The sequence below is a fragment of the Hakea prostrata genome, chromosome 2 (assembly GCF_041222555.1).
Source record: "Hakea prostrata isolate BN-2017 chromosome 2, UWA_Hpros_2, whole genome shotgun sequence".
Classification (NCBI taxonomy): Eukaryota; Viridiplantae; Streptophyta; class Magnoliopsida; order Proteales; family Proteaceae; genus Hakea; species Hakea prostrata.
Genome location: NC_142601.1, coordinates 14,816,838 through 14,841,799, shown reverse-complemented (window position 1 = coordinate 14,841,799; position 24,962 = coordinate 14,816,838). Strand labels below are relative to the sequence as shown.

At 37.2% G+C, this 24,962-nt stretch overlaps 1 protein-coding gene across 1 annotated transcript; it reads right to left on the bottom strand.

Annotated features, from left to right (window-relative positions):
* Positions 1-24,029: 24,029 nt before the first annotated feature.
* On the bottom strand, positions 24,030-24,962 carry LOC149023863 (uncharacterized). Its single transcript, XM_089143368.1, has one exon. It carries the CDS (start codon positions 24,960-24,962, stop codon positions 24,030-24,032), a length of 933 nt encoding a protein of 310 aa, XP_088999494.1.

Sequence of the window (24,962 nt, the reverse complement as noted above, 5' to 3'; positions counted from 1 at the left end):
AGTTTTAGACCAATTTTAGGTTTTAATATCCATACACAACACATTTAGTCGATTGCCTTGGCAGCCTTGGGCGACCAAAGGGTACCAAGACAGCAAGTTGCCCTGTTTTGACCTCTTTTCATCTTCAAAAATTTAGGGTTTGTTCCTAACATTAAATCATCTTATTATTAGGGTTTATTTGGCAACTATGAACCTACCTTTTGGTCTACTTCTTGAAGGTCATGAGACAACAATAAGGTGAGGACGTTCCCTTACAAATAACATCAATTACTTTCTATTTTTGAATACATGATCTTATTTACTGTTTTAGGATTTATTTATGATATATATGCCTATGTAATTTCATTATGTTATTCATTTTATGATATGCATATTTGTTACGAATGAGAATGTTTGGAATGTGAGTGGGGTTTAGGTCACCAATGGTGGAGTGAGAGAGTGGTGACCTAAACTCCAGCCATGGTAATTGTTTGAGATGGATGCCCTAACCCAACTACTGCTGAGAACCGAAAAGACATGCTTAAGAGTTGTGAGGGAGAGTGATTGAGACTGCCCAGAGGAATATGGTGTTCTATCTTAATGCGTGTCCGCCATTGGAGACCAGCATATGTTAGAGTTAGATGCATACTTGCACATTGTCTCATATCATACTGCATCATGCTTTGTTCTTGAATATTGATTGTAATGGTTGTTTGTACTTGAACTACTTGCTGAGTTCTTTTGAGCTCACCCTTTGGGAACAATATTTGCTTTAGACATTGCTGCAGGTGTCGATGACGGCGAGATCCAGGAGTATGAGACCACGTCGAGTGATCCGTATGGTATACATACTTGCACATTGTCTCATATCATACTGCATCATGCTTTGTTCTTGAATATTGATTGTAATGGTTGTTTGTACTTGAACTACTTGCTGAGTTCTTTTGAGCTCACCCTTCGGGGACAATATTTGCTTTAGACTTTGCTGCAGGTGTCGATGACGGCGAGATCCAGGAGTATGAGACCACGTCGAGTGATCCGTACGGTATACAAAGTTTTGGCGATCACGAACATCACTGTGAAGAATGTGCGTACCAGGATTAGTCCTATTTTCGAGCTGGAGTACCCTGTATTGGATACGGAAGTCTTTGAGTTTAGACATTATCTTTTCAATAAAGATACCTACTATGAGTAGAACTTAGGATAGTTTTGAGACTTCTTTAATTCTTCAGTTGTAATACCTTTAGTTGACTATTCTTCCGCATTTGACTCGTGGGTTTATTTCTACATACTCTTTGACTCTGATTATATTGGTATCATTTTTCCTCACTCTAATTATGTTTAGAGATCCTTCTGAGATCCATTCATTGATTGTTCTTTTAATTACATTAATACAATGATCATTTCCTTGCTCATGATTATACTATTGTGCTATGTGGGAGGATGATTGTTAAGACTTGATCTTCAGGGTTGTGGATCACACCTCGGGTATTGCAGTTTGGGTACCGGCAGTTGGCGAGCCCCCCCTCGGATTTTTTAAAATTTATTATAATTCCTTTAATGTTTGTATTTTGTATGTTAATTTCCTTCATTTTCCCACTTTTTTCTCTTCTCACATGTGAAATATCACTATTTGGCCCCCTCCCAATATTGAAAACAATTTTTAAAGGTAAAATAATGGGTATAAATGTCATCCCTAGTTAAAAACTAACTCCTCAATCCCTATTTATTCTCCCCTATCTTCTCTCTCACATCTTTTCTTCCTATTTATTCTCTTCTCTTTCTATAAACGTGGGTTAAGGGAAAATTTTGAATTTTTTTTTTTTTGTTAGATATTCAAAATGTCATTTCTAATTAGAAACTAACTCCTCAATCCCTATTTATTCTCTCATATCTTCTCTCTCCTTTTTTCTTCTTATTTATTTTCTTTTGTTTCTTTTTTTTTTTTCTATTTTTTTGGGTTGAATTCTTTTTTCCTATTTATTCTTCCCTTTCTATAAGCGTGGGTTAAGGAAAATTTGGGAAAAAATCTTCTCCACAATAGGTATTTGTCTCTTTCTCATTTTATTTATTGTTTTTTTTTCATTTTTTTTATTCTTTATTTGATTTTATATTCTTTGTTTTTTTTATTTCTTCTGCAATTTTTGTTATTTAAATTTATATTGTGAATAAAATGTCTTTAGTTAATAAAGTAACTAACTACCATTGGTTTACATCTCTAATTTAAAAAAAATTTGGTTTGCATCCGACTTTTAAGGGTTGAAATCATGTGTATTTTTTTTGTAATGAAGCTTTAATTTACTTATATCTGGTTGAAAAAAGTATCATTATCAATAATTTACCTATTTTTGTCAAATATGTGTGGACCCCACAAAATATATGTGGGTTTATTCCTTAATATAATAAAATAATTCATAGGTGGGACCTCCAATGGGTCTTATAAGGGCCCACACAATATGTGTGGCAAAAAAACATTAGTGTTTCCCCAATCTAGACTTATATTTTTCGCCCCCCCCCCATATTGAATCCTGGCTCCGCCCCTGGGTACCGGCTGGGGGGATGTGATAGTAGTTGTCCTTGCATTGGGTTAAATTTATTAAGTTCTATGGAACTCACTGCAAATATATTCTGCTTGGATTCTATTGCAAGTTATGAGGACCCCATTTTCTTGGAGAGTTTGCTGCCGGCGAAATCCTATAAGGGATCGGCGGGCTAGAGCACCAAAGTGCACAAAGAGTCGTATCCTTGGTCGGACTGCTCCTATGGAGTCCAGCTGTAATAACCCTCGTATTTCTAACCCGAAATTCGTATTGCAGGTCCGATAACCCGAAGGTCAAGTCGGATTAAGTTGTGGAATATCCGGATTGAAGCCCATGATCCATACCTTGAACCCATGGATCTAGATTCTCTTGATGAAGAACCTACCTTGCTGGGAAAGTGGAGCTCCAGTCAGGGTCAAGAGGTGTTTGAAGATGTCTGGATTTGAAGGTAAGACCTCCCCCATGTGTTGCTTAGGGTTAGGTTGGAGTTGGGAATCAACCCCTTGAGCAAAGCACCCACATACTGCAAAGTACTAGGGGGTGGTTGCTAAGGTGGTTGATTGGGCCAATCAACCGCCCCAAGGGATCGCCATGGTCTGCTTGCGGGATTTTGTCCTAATTTGCCCCCTATCCTCTATAAATAACAAGCCACGTCTTTTAACTCATTATTATATTCAGGATTGCTGCTGTGGATGGTTAGGAGGCATAAGACACATGCTAGAAGGTGAGGAAAGTGTGGATTCCAATTTGGATCTTTTCCCCCGTCTGTTTTGCAAATCTGGTTGAGCTAAGTGAATCCCCTTCACTCCATTCTCTTCCCTCAGCTTTGGAATGGTGTATATCCATCTCCTTTATGCTGGGGTAACCTAATTGTGATTAGTTCTATGCCCTAATCAATGATTTTGAGATGATCCTGTCCAAAAACGAATCCCTGCATTCGAATAAAGGATGGATCTAATCAAAGGAGATGAATTGGGTTATGGATCTGTGTTAATTTTAGGCTACTGATTTGCACCTTTGTTATAGACTTATTAAGATTAAATTTGAATTAAGATCATCCCAAAACCAGATTGAAATTGGATGATCAAAAGTCTGAATTTCGGATCTAGAAGACTGTCTGTAACAGTGGCGGTTGCTTGTGGAGGTCACTAGACCCAAGCGACCGGCTAGGTCACAATGGTTATGTGAGTTTGATTTTTGCTTTTATTTGACTGATGTCCTTAATGTATTCTTGTAACCCTATGTTTAGGTGTTCTCTGAGTTTGCTAGAAGTCTTGTAATTGTGGTTTGATTGCATTCTAGTAAGCTTTTACTTATTTACAGGTAAGGACACGCTATCTTGTTTATATGCAATGACATGTTATATGCTGAATCAGTTATTTCTTACAATTTTTATTGATCATGTACCTTGCTGTAGTTATATAATTCATCACAATACTGTTGAATACCTGTTGTATGCAATGTTCCAATATACTTTATCACTTTATGATATTGAACAACTGTTTATATTATGATGGTGAATGATGTGGTGTAGTTGTGATAGAAAGGGTATCTAATTGGGTATCTTTGCTGGAGATATCAGAGGGCTGTGGTATGGGACACATGTTCACTGATGCCTCCAGCACTATCATGACTACTGGATGACATACCTAGGGAGTTTAGAATTGCATGGCTAGGTACCCTACATGCTATTACCCTTTTGATAGGGGAATTGAAGACGAATGACCCGTGACAATAGTGACTGACTCTGTTTCATCCTACAACGGTAACAGTCCGTGCGGAGACTCAGTGGTCCATTGTTGATCATGTAATGGTAGGGGTGCATACGTTAGGGTTGGGCTCATGGACGTCGAAGGAACGGCCCGGGTGGCGTGAGGAGTCATGAGAGCATTCCGCCCAAATAATATGTGGATGACCATAGGGTTAGGGAGTGGAGTCCAACAGCGGTAGCCAGTCCATGAGGGTTCTCATTCCTAGATTGCGAATGATAAGGAACCGAGTTGGTTGGTGCCATAGGGGGGAAGTATCTGAACTTTATATGGTATGTTACCAGTATGACCTTGCATTGGATTAGAAACCTTGACATGCGCCCGTACTCATGCCATTGGTCATGGTAAGAGAGTGTTGACTTAAACCCCAGCCATGGATGCCTAATGAGGACTTAACCCCTTTACCCAGGATTCCAATAGAGGTAACCAGTCTATGAAGGATCAGAGTGACTAGACCTACCTGGAGGAGGGCTGGTGTTATATCTTAAAGCATGTCAACTATCTAGAGACTTGCATAGTTAGATATTAGTAGCATTCATATTATTGCATATCATTCATTTCACATATGCATTGCTGGATATGTTGACATATGTATGAGAAATGTGTTATCCTTACTGAGTTTGTCAGAAATCATTCCTTTCTTTGTATGTTATATTAAACTGTATAGATGGTTACATGTCGTCAGAAACTAGAGAAGTTCCAGATGGGTCGAACCTCTTATTTGAAGACGATGTGGCACCATCAGTGGAAGACAGAGATGTGGTCCACGAAGCCTCTTGCGGATGCTTAGAGTGCGCTTATTGTCACATCCACCCAGCCGGTACCCTACCTGGCATACCCGAGTGTGTGATCCACAGCCCCGCAGATCAAGTATCGAGGTAATCAACCTCCCACATAGACAATAACATAATCATGAACATAAATAATCAATGTACAAAGTATAATCCAAAAGATCCAAATAAGGGAGGAATAAATCATATATCATCAAAGTACAAAAGACAATCAAAATGTCTAAATCACAAAGTAAAGTGAGGCAGAATCTCACTCCACAAACATAAATCCATAACAACTTCTTATATGGAAAGAAATCAATAATAACATCCAACTTGCATATATTTGGTAAGTAAATCATACATGAATCAATTTAGCATAAACAAGTAATGCTACTGTAATCAAGGTAGTTGCATCACTAGTATATCATTGTAAGAATCTAATTAAGGAAATAAACCAAAGATTCAAATATAGAAACTAGATTCATGCAATCTATGTAGTTAAGGAAATAACCATCCTTACCTTACATAACTCGCAAAGGATCTTGGGAAATAAAGTAAGACCTTGTCTAAATTTGGAACGAAAGTCCTAAACAAGTATATATAACATATTAGGAAAGATACTTAGAAGGAAAGATATCAAATCATCCAAAACAGACCAAACATGAGGTTGCTGTCCTCATTGGTCGATTGATTGGTTTACTGCCTTAGTCGACCAATGAGTCGACCAACAGAGAGAGTGGCCTTCAAAATCAGAAATTTTAGAATATAAAACCGAATTTGGTGGTTCAAAAGGGTACCAAACAAGGGGGAAACTACAAGGGTAGTATGCTAGTATATAGAGGACTTCAAGACACTAATCATATCAAGTCTTCAAGTTACAAATTAGGAAACAAAAAGTTACCATAATTAGATCAATCATGGTTCTTGAAGAATTCTTAGTAAAAATCATGGACAAGAACAATAGGATTATGGATTACTAATATGACAAAGGATTCATGAACAGCATGCATAGATTCTCAAGAGAAATAGAGCTAAGGCTAAAGAACATCAATCTAAATAAGGAAAGAGAATAGATGCATGTTTTCCTTCAAAAGCGAGTGATGATCTTGATGAAGATCATCCATCAAGCTTTAGATCCTTAGGAAAAGAGAGGGAATGAGTAAAGAGATAGTTGCAACAGAGATACAACATCATCTCTACTGTCCTCAATCAGAAAAGGAAAGAAAAGTAATGGAGAATCAAAGATGAAACATAGAAGAGGGTGATCACATACCTTTTTGTGTAAATGCATGAGATTTGACGAAGATCCGTCAAGAGAATCACCAAGGATGCAAGGGAGATGACTTGCAGAGGGCTCTGGTTCATTCCAAAGAGTTTGGAGGTAGAAAATATGAAGTAGACTCGAGATTGGACTTAAATAGAGCAAGCAAAGACCTAATTAGCAAAATCAGATCTCATTGATTGATTGATTGGTCGACTGGCCCAGTCGATCAATGAGTCGACCAATCAGGACAGCAAGTCCAAAACAGGGAATTGAAGGCTCAGATCAAATCCAAACATAAAGGGGTTTTGCACACACACCATGTGACTTACCTAGTAGGTAGAAATGCCTTCGAACCAAGTCAGAGGGTACTCCAAGTCCATCAACTAATTCCATCTTCCTCAGGGTGCAATTTCCATAAATGGAACACTGTCATCAACACTCATGGATTCAAAGCCAAACACCAAGTCTTCCACTGGGATGGCCCATAGTTGACTTCTTGCTTTACTTTGGGTTGTCGGACCTACAAACAACAGGGTTTTCAGGTCAAGGTTAGGGTTGGGTTTCACACTTATAGCACCCATTGATGGTTGGAGAAGGTAGATCATCAGACATTTGGGAAGTCCTTGGAGAAGGTAGATCCATCAAGCTTTAGATTCTTTTGAACTTGATTACTTTCATTTGATATTCTTTTGAACTTGATTACTTTCATTTGATTCTTTCTTTGATTATTTATTGGACTATTTGGACTCCTGTAATCCCTTTGATTAATTATTTGAAAGTTGCTTTTGCTCTTGATTATATATTTCTTGCATTTATTATTATTAATGGGTAAGACCGTGGATCCTATGATGGATCGCATCCACGGGTTGTCAGGCAGGTAACCGAGACTGGCAGGTGGGGGTGTGATACCAGCCATTTTTAGATTCTAGAGAGATTTTATGGAGACATTGTTGCCTTGATTTCATTATTGTACACTCTTTATCGTATTATTATCTCGTATTGTTAGGCAACGTCGTTAAATACTCTAAAACCTTTTTTGATAAAATTTGAGACTTCCACTGTTAAACATTTTCTTTCTTTTAAACTGTGATTATGACTTGGATTAACTTTGATTAAAACTTTGAATGACTATAATAACTTTAATATTTGATGTCCTTTTTTCTTTTTCTCTTGGATTATGCTATAGTATGTTATGTGGTTATGGATTGGCCTTGAACCTAGATCTCAAAGTTATAACTTCCATGGGTATTTGGGTGAGCCTGGATTCGGCTGGGTGGGGTGTGACAGCTCCTATAAAGTCCAACCATTCTAAGGCTTTGGAGAAATCATCTGGAGATGTAGTTGCCTTGATTGCGAATAGTTATATTCTCTATCTATTTGTTAGGCAAGGACACTCCTTACCTTCTTAAGCACTTTCTTGATAACATTAAGACTTCCATTGTAATAACTTTAACTCTCCTTTTTAACTCTGATTATGATTTTGATTATCATTTGAGGATGCTTTTAATAACTTGAGGATTTGATATCTTTTATTTCTTTGCTCTTGGATTATGCTATTTTTCATGCATTTCTTTTTACATAGATTCCTCTTGCAGGTCTCTTACCCCAGTCTTCACTACTTGGTTGGGGGTTTGGATAGCATTGATGCCCTGGATCATTAATGCGAGTTGTCCTCTAACCTATACAAGGAGAAAGAGTGGGAGGTCGGGAGAAAGACAAAACCATGGACCACCTCTCGGGGGAGCTCTCTTGTCAATTGGTAGTGATCAAGGAAAAAGACGACAAGATATTCCAGCTGGAGATGGATCTCAAAGTAGCAAATGTGAAATCCAGCTCTGACCTTGACTCGAAAACCCTGTTGTTTGTAGGTCCAAAGACCCGAAGTGAAGGAAGAAGACAACGATGGCCCCTCTCAGTAGAAGACATGGTGTTTGACCCCAAACCCATGGAGATTGATGATGGTGCTCCATACTTGGAAGCTTTGGCAGTGTTCGATAAGAAACTACACCTTGAAGAAGGAGAGATTAGTTGATGGACCTAATGAACCCTTGGACATGAATTGAAAGTAATTCTTTGACCTAGACTAGTCAATTGAGAAGTAGGAAGAAGCCCGCTTGATTTTGAGTTGATCTAGGCTGTCAAATCCCTGTCTAGGCTTGCTGTCCTAGCTTGGTCGACTGGCTAGTCGACCAGCTAGTCAGCCAGCTGATTGTAAGATCCAAGAATATTTGATTTTTAGGTCTTTTAATGTTCTATTTAAGTGGGCTTCGTGGTTATTAGCCTCCTTTGTTGCTAGAACTCTCTAAGAAGGTGTGAAGCCTCACTCAAAGCCTCTCCTTGGTGGTTGTGAAGAACTCTTGCAAGATCTATTGTTCTTCTTCTCTAGTTCATCTTCAAGGTTAGTAATCTCTTGTTTTCTCTTTGATTTACTCTTGTTTGATCTTGGTCTTACTACTGTGATTAAGAAGAAGGTATTGCAACCTTGCAAACACCTCTTCTACAGTCTCCTATGAGTTAGAATGAATCTCCATTCATTCTATGAATGCTATGATCATCATACTTGATTCTAGCCATGTTTCTTAAGGTTTCTTCATGAAAGCATGATCATTTTTCTATCTGATTTCTCTAGCATATTAGATCTAAGTTTATGATAGTATTCATTTCTGATCTATTGCTAATGATCCTTGTGATATGATCCTCCATTCTCCTTTGCATCCATAGTTGTTTTTCATTGAAAACCATGCTTTGATCAAAATTAGAAAGTCATGTTTTCAAAATAGAAAGCCATGGTTTTGATCCTTGTTTGATGATTAATCTTTGCTAGATAGTCTTAGTTTACTGTTCCAAAGATTCCTTTCGAATTTCGGAGTGTTTTGAATCCCGGAAGTATGGTTTCGGATAAAAAATTCAATTTTGGCTTCGATTATTGTTCACCTAGTCGACTAGATTAGTCAACCAGCCAGTCAGCCAGCTGTGGACAACATTGATGCTTTCGTCCGATTTGATTCGTTTGACCTCCAATCTTCTAGGTTTTTCTGCTAATGTTGTATCTATGCTTGTTTAGGGTTGATTTACTAACTTTGGATTTGATTTCTTTGACTTCCGGAATATTTTCGAATCTATTTAAGGTAAGGATAGTTGTTTCCCTAATTACATAGATTGCGTGAATCTTAGTTTATATTTTGAGAATTTCTTAGATTCATTGCTGATGGGCACATTTATGTGTGAAATCTTAGGGCATAAAGCATGCATTTTACACACTTAGAGTGGAGCTACCTTGGTTGTTTTTGCAGATTATAGGACTTTTCAAGATTTAAGCAAATGTTTGGAGTTTAGGGTATGAACCATGCAATTTTACACGTCAAGAGGTCCATTCAAATTCTCAAATGCGTAAATGGGCCTGATCTGGAGCATGATGGGCTAGAGATGTGATTATGGGCCAACTCCGAAATATTTAAAAGATAAAGAAGGCAAATTTGATTTACGACTGAGATTATAAATTATCAATCAATTCTACAGAGATATTATTGAGAGAGTCCAAATGGAGAAAAGAGTCCTTGCAAACTTCAATATCTTATTTCCTATTTGGGATTTGATTAAAGAAAGAAAAAGGGGAAAAAGAATTATATTCAGAGAAGGAAGAAGCAAAAATCCCGTTTTTGAATGTTTCTGTTCAATTTCAATCAAGCCCTTCATTGAACTGTCATCCGGTGTTCGATTGAGCTGATTTTCGGAGGAGAGCTTCATGACTTCTTGAGTATCAAATCCAATGGTGGAACTGCGCATTTGATTTCTCTAAGCCAATCCGATCGTATGCCAAAACCATAATTGGATAGGAACTCCGAGTTTGATTCAAATTCTATCAAGATTTATATCCCATGTAAACTCTATAAAAAGAGAGCATACTCCATCAAGGAGGAAGGTGTTTAGAGCTTAGTAGAAGCACTCTTTCTTAACCAACGGGGGTTGATCCAAGTGGTAAGCAGCTTGGTCCGCTTAAGCAAGGTTCCGGTATTTAAACCTTGTGGATGCAAAAAATCCCCATTGGGAGACTCACCCACCACAACCAGGTGTGCAACCCGGGTCGAACACCGGATTAGTCAAGGCAAAGCCTTGGAAACCGGGGTTGGCAACCAACAAAAAAAAAAAAGATAAAAGAAGCACTCTTTCTTTTCTCTTTAGTTTATTTATGCTTTCTCTAGTTTTCTTTGCTTGCTTTTGTGAGATTCTAATTTCTAGATTGAATGTTCAGGTTTAATTTTTCTATGTAATGTAATGCAATTTCAAGTTCAAGATCAAGTTCAAGTTTCAAGTTTCAAGATTCGTTTTTCTCTGGGTCTAGCAATTGCAGATCTAGATCATTCTAGATCTAGATCTGGTTGTTAGGGTTGGTTGAGATTCGAATCGTTTGTTCAATTCTTTTTTATTGTTTGAAGTTCAAAAATGCAAGTAACATTCTTCAATAATCTTCTCTCCCCCCTCCATTCCCGCTTCTATCTACCCCTCAATATTCTTAACTTAGGATTTACTTTCAGCATTTATTTATTGTTCTCCCTTCCCTTAGGTCTTTGATCAGAGACGCTTACAGTCGTGCCTCTCTTTGATTAAGGTTTCCCTTTCCTTTTATTACTTTGTTTATTTCTTTTCTGCAATTTCTTTTTCTCTAATATCCATTCCCTCGATCGGTGAATTGTAAGCTACGGCAAAGGGTCTACGGTTAAAGTCATTATAATTATACTCCCCTTTCCCTAGATCCAGAGATGACACTCGGATCACTTCCCTTTTATTTTTATTTATTTATTATTCGCATTTTTTTCTGCCTTTATTAATTTTGCATTGGTTGTTTTTGCTTTATTTTTCATTTCAATTCGATTGCATTGGATGTATGGATTAGGACCGTTCATTTAGTTTAATTAAGTAATTAAAAATTTTGAATCATTGCACTCTCACATTATCATTAAGAAGTTAATTCTAAAGTGGCATATCTCCTTGAGATCGACCCGTTAACTACACGATATTGTGCGCTTGTGCTTATTTTTAATTTCACAAATAAGTTTTTGGCACCGTTGTCGGGAAGGTATTAGTCCATCTTATTTTTCTCATTCTTAGGTAAATCGAAGTGTTTTTTTTTAAATAAAAAAATTCAAAGATATTACTTTTAAGGGATAATTACTATTGGCCCCCTGTACTTTGATTTTATTACTATTGTATCCCCTGTACTTTTCAAAATTACTAATCCAACCTTCAACTTTGTCTATAATTACTATTGCCCCCCTACCGTTAAGTTCCGTTAGTTAACTGATGATGTGGCATCTTTATATTTTCTCAAAAACCCCCAAAATACCCTTATACTTATCTCTTTACTTATTTACCCTTTTGTCAAGTTACAATAGTACCCTTAATTAACTGTGGACGAAAAAATAACTATAATCCATTTTATTCTAAAAATAAAAAATAAAAAAATAAAAAAATAAAAAAGGAAAAAAAAGAAAGAAAGAAAGAAGAAGAATGATTGAATAAAACTCAATTAGAAACCGAAGAGGAAGGAAAATTGAATTCAACTCAAATTGGAAACTGAATATCACCTAAAAATTTTTCAAAATAAATGAAGTTTAGTGAGGGTGGGAAACCAAATTGGATTTGAATTTTGTTCATTTCTTTAATTCAAAATAAATGAAGTTTAGTGAAGGTGGGAAACCAAATCCGATTTGGATTTTGCTCATTTCTTTAATTCAAAATAGATGAAGTTTTGTGAAGGTGGGAAACCAAATCGGATTTGGATTTTGCCCATTTCATTAATTCAAAATAAATGAAGTTTAGGGTAAAATTGACATTTAATCTGGTTATATAAATGGGGTAGAATTGTCTTTTGATTTCTTAATTTTAATGAAGGGCAAATTAGACATTACATATTCAAACTTAACGGCAACTTAACACCATTATAAGAAAGGGGGGCAATAGTAATTTCGTAAAGAACAGGGTTTTATTAGTAATAAAATCAAACTACAAAAAAAACAAAAAAAATTACCCCCCCCTTAAAAAAAAAAAAAAAAAAAAAAACGGGCCCCCCCCCCCCCCCCCCCCCACCCCCCGTTTCCTTTTTGGGGGGCCCCCAAAACATACCGGGTCCCCTTGCCGCCAAACCTATAAAGTGCTCAGCCATACGACAACCTTACAGCTTTTGAATCATTGTTTCAATCTTTGTGGTGGGAAATTCACTACTTTCCCTTTTGTTTTTATTATTTTATTTTCTTCTTTAGTTACTTTATTTAAAAAATAAAAAAAAAATTAAAAAACTTTCATTCTCCCATAAGAGCCTTTAATTGCATTAGGTGGTTAGTGCATGCGTGTCTGGACTCGTAATTTCACAAATAGAATTGTCCGAGTGTCTACCTTGACCATGGAAGACCTACCTCTACCTCCTTCACCTAAGAGTCTTAGAGATATATTTAATCCAACTCAATCTGCACAACCCTCCTATATACGTTTACTTGATGTGAAGGGTAATAATTTTGAACTTAAATCTCATTATTTGTCTATGTTACCCCAATTTCATGGGTTACCTGATCAAGATGCATATTTGTTCCTCAAGGAGTTTGAGGAGGTTTGCATCCTTATGAAAGTGCAATAACTCACTGATGATGCTATAAGACTACAGTTTATTACATTTGCATTAAAGGACCAAGCTAAAAAGTGGCTTTATAGCTTACCTTGGGATAACATTACCACATGGGAACAATTCACTGTCCTATTCTTGAAGAAATTCTTTCCTTTTTACAAGACGAATAAAATAAGAAATGACATTCTTCAATTTCGTTAGAAACCCAATGAGTCATTTGCTAAGGTAATGGAGATGTTCCAAAGCCTTCTCCAAGAATGCCCTCACTATGGTATAAAATTATGGCATTTATGCCAAATAATTTATGAGGGTATCGATTATCAAACAAAGCAACTTTTGGAATCTATGTGCCCTACAGGATTTACATCATTCACTGATGATTCCAGAGCTTGGGAGTTTCTTTTATACCTAGCAGATAGAACTAGAGAATGGGAGTCAACCCAAGAATCTGAAAGGACCAGTAGGGGATATTTTGTTGATAGCAAAGTTAATAAGGAAGCACAAATAGATAATCTTTTGAAAAAGTTAGAGACTTTGGTAGTAAAAACTGCACCACCACCACTAAGTCAAGCACATTTAATTGACAAATATATTGATATGTGTGCATGGTGTCAGTCTTCTACACATGTAATTGATGAATGTCCTAGCTATTCTGGAGGCCAACATGAAAATGTCAGTGCTATTTTCCAAACCCGTACAGTAACACGTAGAATCCTGGGTGGAAGAATCATCCTAATTTTTCATGGTCTCAAGGGCAAAACCAAAATGGATTAAGCAATTATTCCACACAAAATCAATTTGGTGCCCCTCAAAAACAAAGTGCCCAATTTTCTCATAATTAAAATGTCCAATTCCCTAAAGCGCCTAATTTTCAGAATGCCAATTTAGCTAAGCCTGCTAATCCACCTATTGTGCCTCATATGCCTCTCATTGCACAAAATCAATCATCATCTGATTTCAATAGAGATAATAATCTAGAGTTTTCTCGTCTTTCTACTTTAGAGAAGAATATCGAAGTACTTTCCAGCACCTTCATGACTTCTATGCATAATATGGAAAAACAATTTTTCACTCTTACAAATGCTTTGTCTGAGCCAAAAAGGTAAAATGCTTAGCCAACCTAAGTTAAATCCTAGGATTTAGATTCAATAAAAACCATCAAATTTACAAAATCAAGTCAACCAAGTTGAATCATCCCCTTCTTCTTTAGCTTCAATTAATTCTGTGTCTGCATTGAGAAGTGAGAAAGGGTATTTAATAGGTGAGTCACATATTAATGAAAAGAGTAACATTAGTGACCACTGTGATGAGGAGAATGTTCAATTATCTCCTAATGAGGGTTTGTCTGAAAAACCCATAGAAGTTGAGGATGAGCCAGTTGCTGTAGTGGTACCTAATGTTGCTGAACCACTATCTGAAATTATAAGAAAAGAACAAATTTCAAATGAGAGTCATTATGTTCCTAGGGCCCCTTTTCCCAACCATCTAGTTAATAAGAAGAAGAATGCAACTATGGAGAAAATTTATGATGTCTTCAAAAAGGTAGAAGTGAATATCCCTCTTTTAAATGCCATATCCCAGATCCCGGCCTATGCGAAAGTGTTGAAAGATTTATGCACTCATAAAAGAATCACTAGCATTCATAAAAAGGCCTTCTTAGCAGGTAACATCAATTCCATAATTACTCAACCTGTAGCAGCCAAGTATAAGGATCCAGGGAGCCCTACCATAGCTTGTGTCATAGGCAATACACACATTGAACATGCTTTACTTGATCTTGGTGCAAGTGTGAGTCTTTTACCTTACCATGTTTATGAGCAACTAGGATTGGGAGAATTGAAAGCAACTAGAACTACTTTTCAGTTGGCAGATAGGTCAGTTAAAATTCTTAAAGGGATGGTTAAAGATGTTTTACTGAAGGTGGGAGAATTTATTTTTCCAGTTGATTTCATTGTGCTAGATACGAAAACTTTTTCAATTATGGATGAAATCCCAATAATTCTAGGAACACCATTTTTGGCTACTAGTAATGCATTAATCAATTGTCGAAATGGCCTATTACGGTTGTCTTTTGGAAATTGAACTTTAGAGTTTAATATGTTCAGGATAGGGAAACAACCACAAATAGAAGAAGAAATCAATATGTTTGAGGAATCTTTGGATTTTCCTAATGATGTGATTACCAACTTTGAAATTGATTTTGATTCTGAATTTCAAAAAATATGGATATGTTGGATGATGATAGCGAAACTTTCTTTTTTGAAGTCTTAAATTTTTACACACTTTTAGAGCCTATTAAATCCCTATGCATTTCCATCTCCAATTCCCAAGCCCTCAATAATTGAACCCCCCAAGCTAGAATTGAAAGAGTTGCCTTCTCATTTGAAGTGTGCTTTCTTAGAACAAGATAATTTTCTTTTTGTCATTGTTGTCTCTACTTTAACTTATGACAAAGCAAAATAGTTGATCACACTGTTGACTGATAATAGAGAAGCATTGGGTTGGTTTATCACTCATATCAAAGGGCTAACTTCCATTTTACAACATCATGTTCATCTTATGAAATATGCTAAACCTTCTAGAGAACCTCAACGTATGATTTTCTCTTACATGGTGAAGGTTTTTCTTGAAGTATTTAGGGATGACTTTCTATTCATGGTTTTTCTTATATGGAGTGCCCTCCCCATCATACATTGATATTGAAGACAGGACTAAAGCTTCCCATGATAAGCAGATCTTGACTGAAAGGTATACCCCTCATTTGTCTTCCGTCTTTATCTTTTCATGCATGCATTGAGGATATTGCATTACTTAACTGTAGGGGGGGGGGGGAATACCTTCTTTGTAAATTTTAACTTTGACTTTTTGGTTAGTAAATATACCATTTTAATTGCTATGATGTGTGAAATGAGAGTGATTTTGGTACCCATTGTGAACACATAACAACCTTGTCGAGAGGAAGGTAACTTGTATATATGTTGAGATAGGACTTTCCTTAGAAAAGTAAAAGGCCCTTAACTTAAGGTGTTGGACCATCTATGGGTTTTATGGGTCTTTGTTTCTTTGGTTAGGAGTTGACATCAATTTTTTTGTATGGCATGACAAAAAAAAAAAAAAAAAAAAAAGAGTAGAAAGTAAAAGTTGAATTCCTTGGAACTGAACAGAGCACTCTGACTCAAGAATCAAGGTGACTTGATCGAAATTCTTAGGAATGAGATTATTGCAAAGAACTCTCGCATCACTGTCTATGTGGGCATGTGTAAAGCAAAACTACAAAGTAACTTGGGTTTCTGGTGTTTGCTCCACCATGTCATTCAAGCCAACCGTAATGGAGTAAAGTAGAGTTCACTACTTAAAAGAAAAGAAAGAGATAAATACAAGTGTCATCAATGCCTTGGTAAAATTGTTTGGTCAAAAATACTTCAAAACCTTAATCCTTGGTCCCCTTACTTTATGAGTGGTTTTGCTTAAAGGAGATGTGTACTTGAAAGATATAAGGTGAGTCTTTGATTGAGATATATGCTTAGTCTCAAGAATCAATATGGGGTAATAAAGTTCGAATGTGGGGGATCTTAAATCAATGGTGAGAAAAATTGTCATAGCTATTGATCCTGTATGAGTACTCACCAATTGTTAGAATTTGCAATGTTTTATTTTGAGCTAAATTGGAATTTTGGATGTATATTCTCTGCAAACATCCACGAGACAAAACTCGTCCTCTAGGGGTAACCTAGTGGTTTAAAGGCTTGTTGCACATGCTAAGTGTAACCGTGATTCCTACAAAAGTGAGTTAGGATTTTATTTTGTTGCATTAGTTTCTTACCTGCACTTGTATTTTTTTCCTTTTATTCTTACTTGTGGACAAGCTTAGTCTAAGTGTGGGGGAATCTGATGAATACATTTATGTGTGAAATCTTAGGGCATAAAGCATGCATTTTACACACTTAGAGTGGAGCTACCTTGGGTTTTATGTTGTTTTTGTAGATTTTAGGACTTTTCAAGATTTAAGCAAATGTTTGGAGTTTTGGGTATGAATCATGCAATTTTATACGTCAAGAGGTCCATTCAAATTCTCAAATGCGAAAATGGGCCTGATCTGGACCATGATGGGCTAGAGATGTGATTATGGGCCAACTTCGAAATATTTAAGAGATAAAGAAGGCAAATTTGATCTACGGATGATATTATAAATTATCAATCGAATCTACAGATATATTATTGAGAGAGTCCAAATGGAGAAAGAGTCCTTGCATACTTCAATATCTTATTTCCTATTTGGGATTTGATTAAAAAAAGGAAAAGAGGAAAAAGAATTATATTCAGATAAGGAAGAACCAAAAATCCTGTTTTTGAATGTTTCTGTTCAATTTCGATCAAGCCCTTCATTGAACAATCATTCGGTGTCCGATCAAGCTGATTTTTGGAGGAGAGCTGCACGATGTCTTGATCCTCAAATCCAACGGTGGAATTTTGCATCTGATCTCTCTAGACAGTCCGATCAGTATGCCAAAACCCTAATTGGATAGGAACTCCGAGTTTGATTCAAATTTTGTCAAGATTCATATCCCATGTAAACTCTATAAAAGGAGAGCATATTCCATCAAGGAAGAAAGTGTTTTAGAGCTTAGTAGAAGCACTCTTTCTTTTCTCTTTAGTTTATTTAGGCTTTCTCTAGTTTTCTTTGCTTGCTTTTGTGAGATTCTAATTTCTAGATTGAATGTTTAGGTTTAATTTTTCTATGTAATGTAATGCAATTTCAAGTTCAAGATCAAGTTCAAGTTTCAAGATTTGTTTCTCTGGGTCTAGCAATTGCAGATCTAGATTTGGTTGTTAGGGTTGGTTGAATTCGAATCATTTGTTCAATTCTTTTTTATTGTTTGAAGTTCAAAGATGCAAGTAAGTAACATTCTTCAATAATTTTCTCCCCCCCCCCCTCTATTCCCGCTTCTATCTACCCCTCAATATTCTTAATTTAGGATTTACTTTCAGCATTTATTTATTGTTCTCCCTTCCCCTAAGTCCTTGATCAGAGATGCCTACAGTCGTGCCTCTCTTTGGTTATGGTTTCCCTTTCTTTTTATTACTATGTTATTTACTTTCTGTAATTTACTTTCAGCATTTATATATTGTTCTCCCTTCCCCGGGTCCTTGATCCAGAGATGCCTACAGTCATGCCTCTCTTTGGTTAAGGTTTCCCTTTCCTTTTATTACTCTGTTATTTACTTTCTGCAATTTACTTTCAGCATTTATTTATTGTTCTCCCTTCCCCTAGGTCCTTGATCAGAGATGCCTACAGTCATGCCTCTCTTTGGTTAAGGTTTCCCTTTCCTTTTATTGCTTTGATTATTTATTTCTCTCTAATATTCGTTCTCCTGATTGGTGAACTGTAAGCTATAGAAAAGGGTCCACGGTCAAAGTCATTATGATTATACTCCCCTTCCCTAGATCTAGAGCTGACACTCGGATCAGTTCCATTTTATTTTTATTTATTTATTATTCGCATTTTTTTCTGCCTTTATTAATTATGCGTTGGTTATGTTTGCTTTATTTTTCATTTCAATTCGATCGCATTAGATGTATGGATTAGGACCGTTCATTTAGTTTAATTAAGTAATTAAAAATTTTGAATCATTGCACTCTTGCATTATCATTAAGAAGTTAATTCTAAAGTGGCATATCTCCTTGAGATCGACCCATTAGCTACACGACACCGTGCGCTTGCGGTTATTTTTAGTTTCACAAACAACTGCCATTATTGTATTTTCTTAGTATTGTATTATTGCTGTAAGTACTTCAAGTACAATAGTACTATATTCATGTATTCTTTTGTTATGATGAATAATTATTCTTATCATTTACATATGTGATTGATCATGTTATTATGTATTTTCTGTACGATGGAATATCGATTGTTTATGTTATGATTGAATTGGGAATGTGATTGATTAGGTATGATTTGGGATTGGGGGAATGTCCTTTTGACATTTCTGTCCTTGGGCATCAATGGGAATAGTATGGGATATTTCCGATGGTGCCCTTTGACGCTTTCCCGGATTATTGGTTATCATACCTAGGGCTTGTCTAGCGGTGTTTGGCTAGGATGTCCCTGTTATATCAAACCCGATTCGAAAGGGTATTGAGACCGAGTAACCCGTGGTAGCAATGGGGATTAATGGGTGCTCAAGATCGGTAACCAACCCGTGAGAGGACATGAATCACATTGTGGATATTCGTGAGAGGCCATTCATTGGTAGGGTTACAAATAGTAGACTTGGGCTTATGACGCTCGAGACCGGTGAGTTATAACTGTGAGAGGACATGAGAGCTTCTCGTCTATTTGTCACATCCACCCCGCCGGTACCCTATCTAGAATATCTGAGTGTGTGATCCACAGCCCCAAGGATCAAATTTAGGAATGATCATATCCATTTAGCACAATAACATAATCAAAAGCAAGAACAAATTATTGTATTCAAGTAATTTATTAATAAAAGTCAAAAAAGAATCTCAGAAGGATCACTAAAGAATATCAAAGTGCGGAATAACATGATACGAAATCAAAAGACAACTGGAGAGTATAACGGAAATATACTCCACAACATATGCGGAAGGTAGATCGAAACTAAGACAAGCTCTAAGCTAATATAAGTAAAAGAAAAGTCTAGAAGAACGAGAGAAGTCTAATCAACATCTTTAGTCAGCTCTTCTTCTTCTTCAGTCTTCTTCTTCTTCACCTTTGGGTCATGCTCTTGAAGCTTCAGATCAGCATCTAGTGCACGATCCCATCGGCGAACGAGACGATGCCGGCTGCCGTCAATAGGAGCCATCAATGCAATCCAAATCTATGTGTTGGCTGCCTCGCTAGTCAACACCTTGTCCAAGGACTTCTGGTGCTGTATCATGTATGGAAAGGTCCTCCGTGCTGGGGCACGAGTTCTCTTTCGGTCCTACAATGTCATCTAAAAAAAGTCCCCCGAAGGGTAAGCTCAAAAGAACTTAGCAAGTAATCCAAACACAATCAGCATCTTCACATGCATTCAAAGGCAAACATCTGTGCAATGATATAAAACAATATATGCAAATATGCTTCTAACTCTATGTATGTATGCTGGTCTCTATTGACAAACATGCTTTAAGTCATAGCACCATACTTCTTTGGCAAGGTCTCAATCACTCATCATCGGTTGGTAATGGGTCTTGCATCCCCCGGGACATTCCATGGCTGGGGTTTAGGTCACCGCTCTCTCACATCACTGTTTGATCTAAGTATTGGCGCATGTCAGGGTTAACCCTAGCCAAATGCAAGTCATCTGCTTGGTTATATCAACTCAGGTCCAGATATGTCCATTCCTCGCTCCGAGCGATCCTTTCCGGTATCCTTCTCACTAGAGTCAGCATAGTCCCGGACTACGGACTCATCAACCCTATTGGTCATCCACAAATAATAGACGAGAAGCTCTCATGTCCTCTCACGGGTTGGCTACCGGTCTTGAGCGCCCATGAGCCCAAGTCTACTAATTACAACTCTACAAATAAATGGCCCCCACAATGTGATTCATGTCCCCTCACGGGTTGGTTACCGGTCTTGAGCGCCCACAAATCCCCATTGCTGCCACGGCTCGTTCGGTCTCAATACCCTTCTGAATCGGGTATGATATAACAGGGGTATTTCTAGCCAAACACTGCTAGACCAATCCTAGGTATGTCAACCAGTAGTTAGGGAAAGAGTCAAGGGGCACCATAGAAGAGCGTCCCATACCACCTCCACTAGTGTCCAAAGACAGAAATGCCAAAAAGGCATTCCCCATTCCACAACTACAACCTAGGCATCCACATCACATCATGATTCCATACATATCATATTCACATTCATATCCACATCATAGTCCATATCACATTCTCATATTCAATAATCAATTCTAATATGTAATTCACAATGTGGACAAGCTACGATAGTTGCAGAAGTACCATGATGTAAAGAAATTGAAACAGCAGCAGTAGGTCATTCATTCATGTCATATTACAATAAGACATGTAAATAGGCATATTGTGAGTTGGAATACTCACCTCGTAATCCGAATGTATAGTCTTCAAATAAGAGATCAGAGAATAGATCTAAAATCACGTAAACAAGCTTGACAAAACATGTATAGGTCATAAGAAACAATTCCCAAAAGATTGGAGTCGAAGTGGAGCAAAACTGAGAAAAGTTGTTGTTAGCAGCAGCCTTGGTCGATGGTCCTTGGTTGATGAGATCAACCAAGCAGAATTCAGTACGGGCAGATTACATTGCTTTGGTCATATCTTCTAAGTTTGAAGTCCGATTGATCTGAAATTCTAAAGGGAACTTCACACAAACATACTAAGACTATATAGCATGAATTGGACATCATCCATGGTAAAAAATCATAACTTTTTAATTTGGAAACATGACTTTCTAAATTAGAAACAACATGATTTTCATAGCAAAACACACCATGGATTCAAAGGGGAATTAGAGGGAACAAGGTTTCACTCTAATGGAATATCAATAACATATCAGAGATAATAATCATCATAAGAATGGATCAGTCATGCTAGAGAAATAAGATCAAACATGTATTCATGAAGATATCCATGATCTCCTTTAGAAAATCAAATAGGGGGATCATAACATCATTAGAATGAATGGACTCACAACCTTGAAGATAATAGAAGAGGTGTTCGCAAGGATGCAATACCATCTTCATAATCACAGCAATAGTAATAAAACATTAAGAAAATACTAACTTTGATTGAGAGGAATCAAAAATAGAAACTTGCTAGAATGCTTAATCAATGATCAACATAGAAAGCTAGAATGGTTAGAATAAATGGGGATTTATTCAAAGAGATAGAATACATTATGTTGGTGCAACCTAGAGGGGGGGGGTGATTAGGTTGCAACTAGTGGATTGTCCCAATTTTTCGGTTTGTGCGGAAATACAAAGTAAATTGAAAATCCAAATGAAATTAAACAATGCAATCAACCACAAGACAAGTATTTTATAGTGGTTTGACTTTGCAAGTCTACGTCCACTCCTCTCTTGGCCTTAAGAGAGTATTCCACTAGTGATTCTCTTTCAATACAATGGGTAGAGATCAAACCCTTTACAATCTTTGTTACAGGGCAAGAGCACCCTTTACAATCTTTGTTTATCTTAGGGCAAGAGCACCCTCTTCAATCTTTGTTCACGGGCAAGAGCACCCAACCAATCTTTGTTCACGGGCAAGAGTACCCAAAACCAATTCTAATCTACCTAGACTAGAATTGAAAACAGTTACAAGAGAAGGATGTTACCTTAACAAGAGGTGTGACACTTTACCTCTTGTGTGTGTGTGATGCAATAAGAGTTGTATGCTCAAGATATGAAATGCATGCACCACCAAAGCCTTCAATCACCTGAAGCTTGACTTCCACAAGCTTACTTTAACACCTTGGTATGTTCTTCAAGGTTGGGGAGAAGGTGAAAGGCAAAGCACAAGGCTTTCTTGCAATATGAGAGCTTTAGGATCACTTGGGGAGTGGGTGATCAAGTGTGAGTGTTGTTACTCTCAAATGAGGTGAATTGGGTTTATATAGAGCACCTTTGAGTGCCAAAACCCAATCCCCAACGGATAGAAAATGGACACATTTTTGTCCTGTTTTTCAGTCCAGACGGTCATCCGTCTCAAAAGTATCCGTTGCAAACAGTTGTAGAGGATATTCTCTTTAAACTAGCCGTTATAGTCAAATCTGGGCCAGACGGACGTCCGTCGGCAGACGGACGTCCGTCTGGCCTGGACTGGCTCAGACGGACATCCGTCTGGACTGGCTCAGACGGTCATCCATCTGGCCTGGACTGGCTCAGACGGACATCTATCTGCTAGACGAAATTTCCGTCTGGCCTTCTGTTGTTTTTTGAGAAACAGAGTTATCGTACAGACGGACATCCGTCTGCTCAGACGGCTGTCCGTCTGAACTCTATTTTGCTGGCTTAAGTTGGGGCTGGGACATGGCTTGGGTTTTTGGACTTTTTGGTCAACCCTAAGCATTGTACACCTTACTAACATGTCCTAGGTCACTCTAGTAATATGAATTACATATAATTGATGCATTTACATGAATGTGTATGCGAGAGTGTCCTAAGCCCTAATTCAACCTAAGTCTTGATCTTCGACTTGATCTTCGACTTGATTTTGTGCAACGGTCTTCATGTCCATCTTAGCATGGTCATCTTGACTTAGACTTCATGTCTATCTTCATGTCTATCTTGGCATGATCTTGGCTTTGACTTGCATATGGCTTTGACTTGGAGTTGGTCCACTTGTTCTCATCTTGAACTAAAACATCATAACTCAATATAGCCATTAGTAATTCATGCTTATTATCATCAAAATCAATAGAGGCTGATGTGGCAAATGCTGACATGGCATTTCCCAACAATCTCCCCCTTTTTGATGATGATAAACACATGAATGATTGGAAAATATGAATGGTAATTAATAGCAAATAAACACTCATTCATATGCATGTTATTTTCATGTTTTTCCAGGGTGAATTCAAGTTTCATGTTTGTTATCATCAAAACCAATGGAGGCCGATGTGGCAAAATGCTGACATGGCATTTTCCAACAATCTCCCCCTTTTTGATGATGACAAACACATGAATGAGGGAAAATATGAATGATCATTAATAGCAGTCGATGCTTATTCATATGCATGTTATGACATGTTTTCCCATGAATTATTATCTAATTCATTCATGTGGTTTTCTCCCCCTTTTGTCATCAACAAACAATATAGGAGCTAATGAATTATCTAATTCAAAATTATATAATTTATAGAAGTTTTCTCCCCCTTTTGTTATCAACAAAATATAATGCATGAAATACTCTCCCTCAATTAACTCTCCCTTTGTCATTGACACAAGCATGAAGAGCATGAAGTGCTCCCCCTCAAATAATTCTTCCTTCTTAACTTATGCTCCCCTTGAATTAATGCATAAGTTAACAACTTCTCTCCCTCACATATGCACTCTCCCCCTACATGAATGCATAAAAGGAAAGAGAATGACATATTCTTTCTTAATACCCTTTTTCAGGGTCCTTAATAATTTTGAACAATACTCCAAATGAGTTGTCCCTATCAATGTCATTTATTAATCCATTATCATTATTGCTAATGGAATTAGGATTATGGAAAGAATTTACCTCAAGGTCTTCTTGTTCTTCCATGGACTTTGCCATTAGAGCCAAGTTGATTCTTTCTTCCTTGGACTCCTCCTCTTCTTCCTCCTCACTTGTGTTGTAGGATATGTTAGTCATATACGGGCACTCGGACTTGATGTGGCCCGGTTTCCTACACTTGTTACAAGTGACATTAGAAACATAACCTTTTTTCTTAGAAGGATCTTTACCTTTGTGCTCCTTAGAGGATTCTCCTTTGTGAAGATACTTCCCTCTTTTCTTTTTGAGAAGTCTCTTGAACTCTTTGGCGATTTGGTACAGCTCACTGTCCAAGTCTTCTTCTTCACTCTCACTTTCTTCTTCTTCCTTGGTGGCACTCTTTAGAGCTATGGACCTCTTCCTTCGATCCTGCTGCACGCTTGCTTGCTTGTCTTCTTCAAGCTCCGCTTCATGAGCTAGCAAAGATCCCATTAGCTCATCAATGGTAATTTTAGACAGATTCCCCGCTTCTTGAATTGCTGTCCTTTTGGGTCTCCATGATGGTGGAAGAGCTCTAAGAATTCTTCTAGTTACGTCTTCATTTGTCAATTCTTTCCCAAGGCTATACAACTTGTTCACAATGTTAGTAAATCTACTAAATAGAGAAGTAATATCCTCATAATCTAACATTTTAAACTCTTCATATTGAAGCATGTAGATGTCTAGGTTCATCCTTTTGATATGATCAGTCCCTTCATATGTGACTACCAACTTATCAAAAATTTCTTTGGCACTTTTGCAAATGCCACATCTATTGTAGACTTTTTCACTTAACGCACATTGCAAAAACAT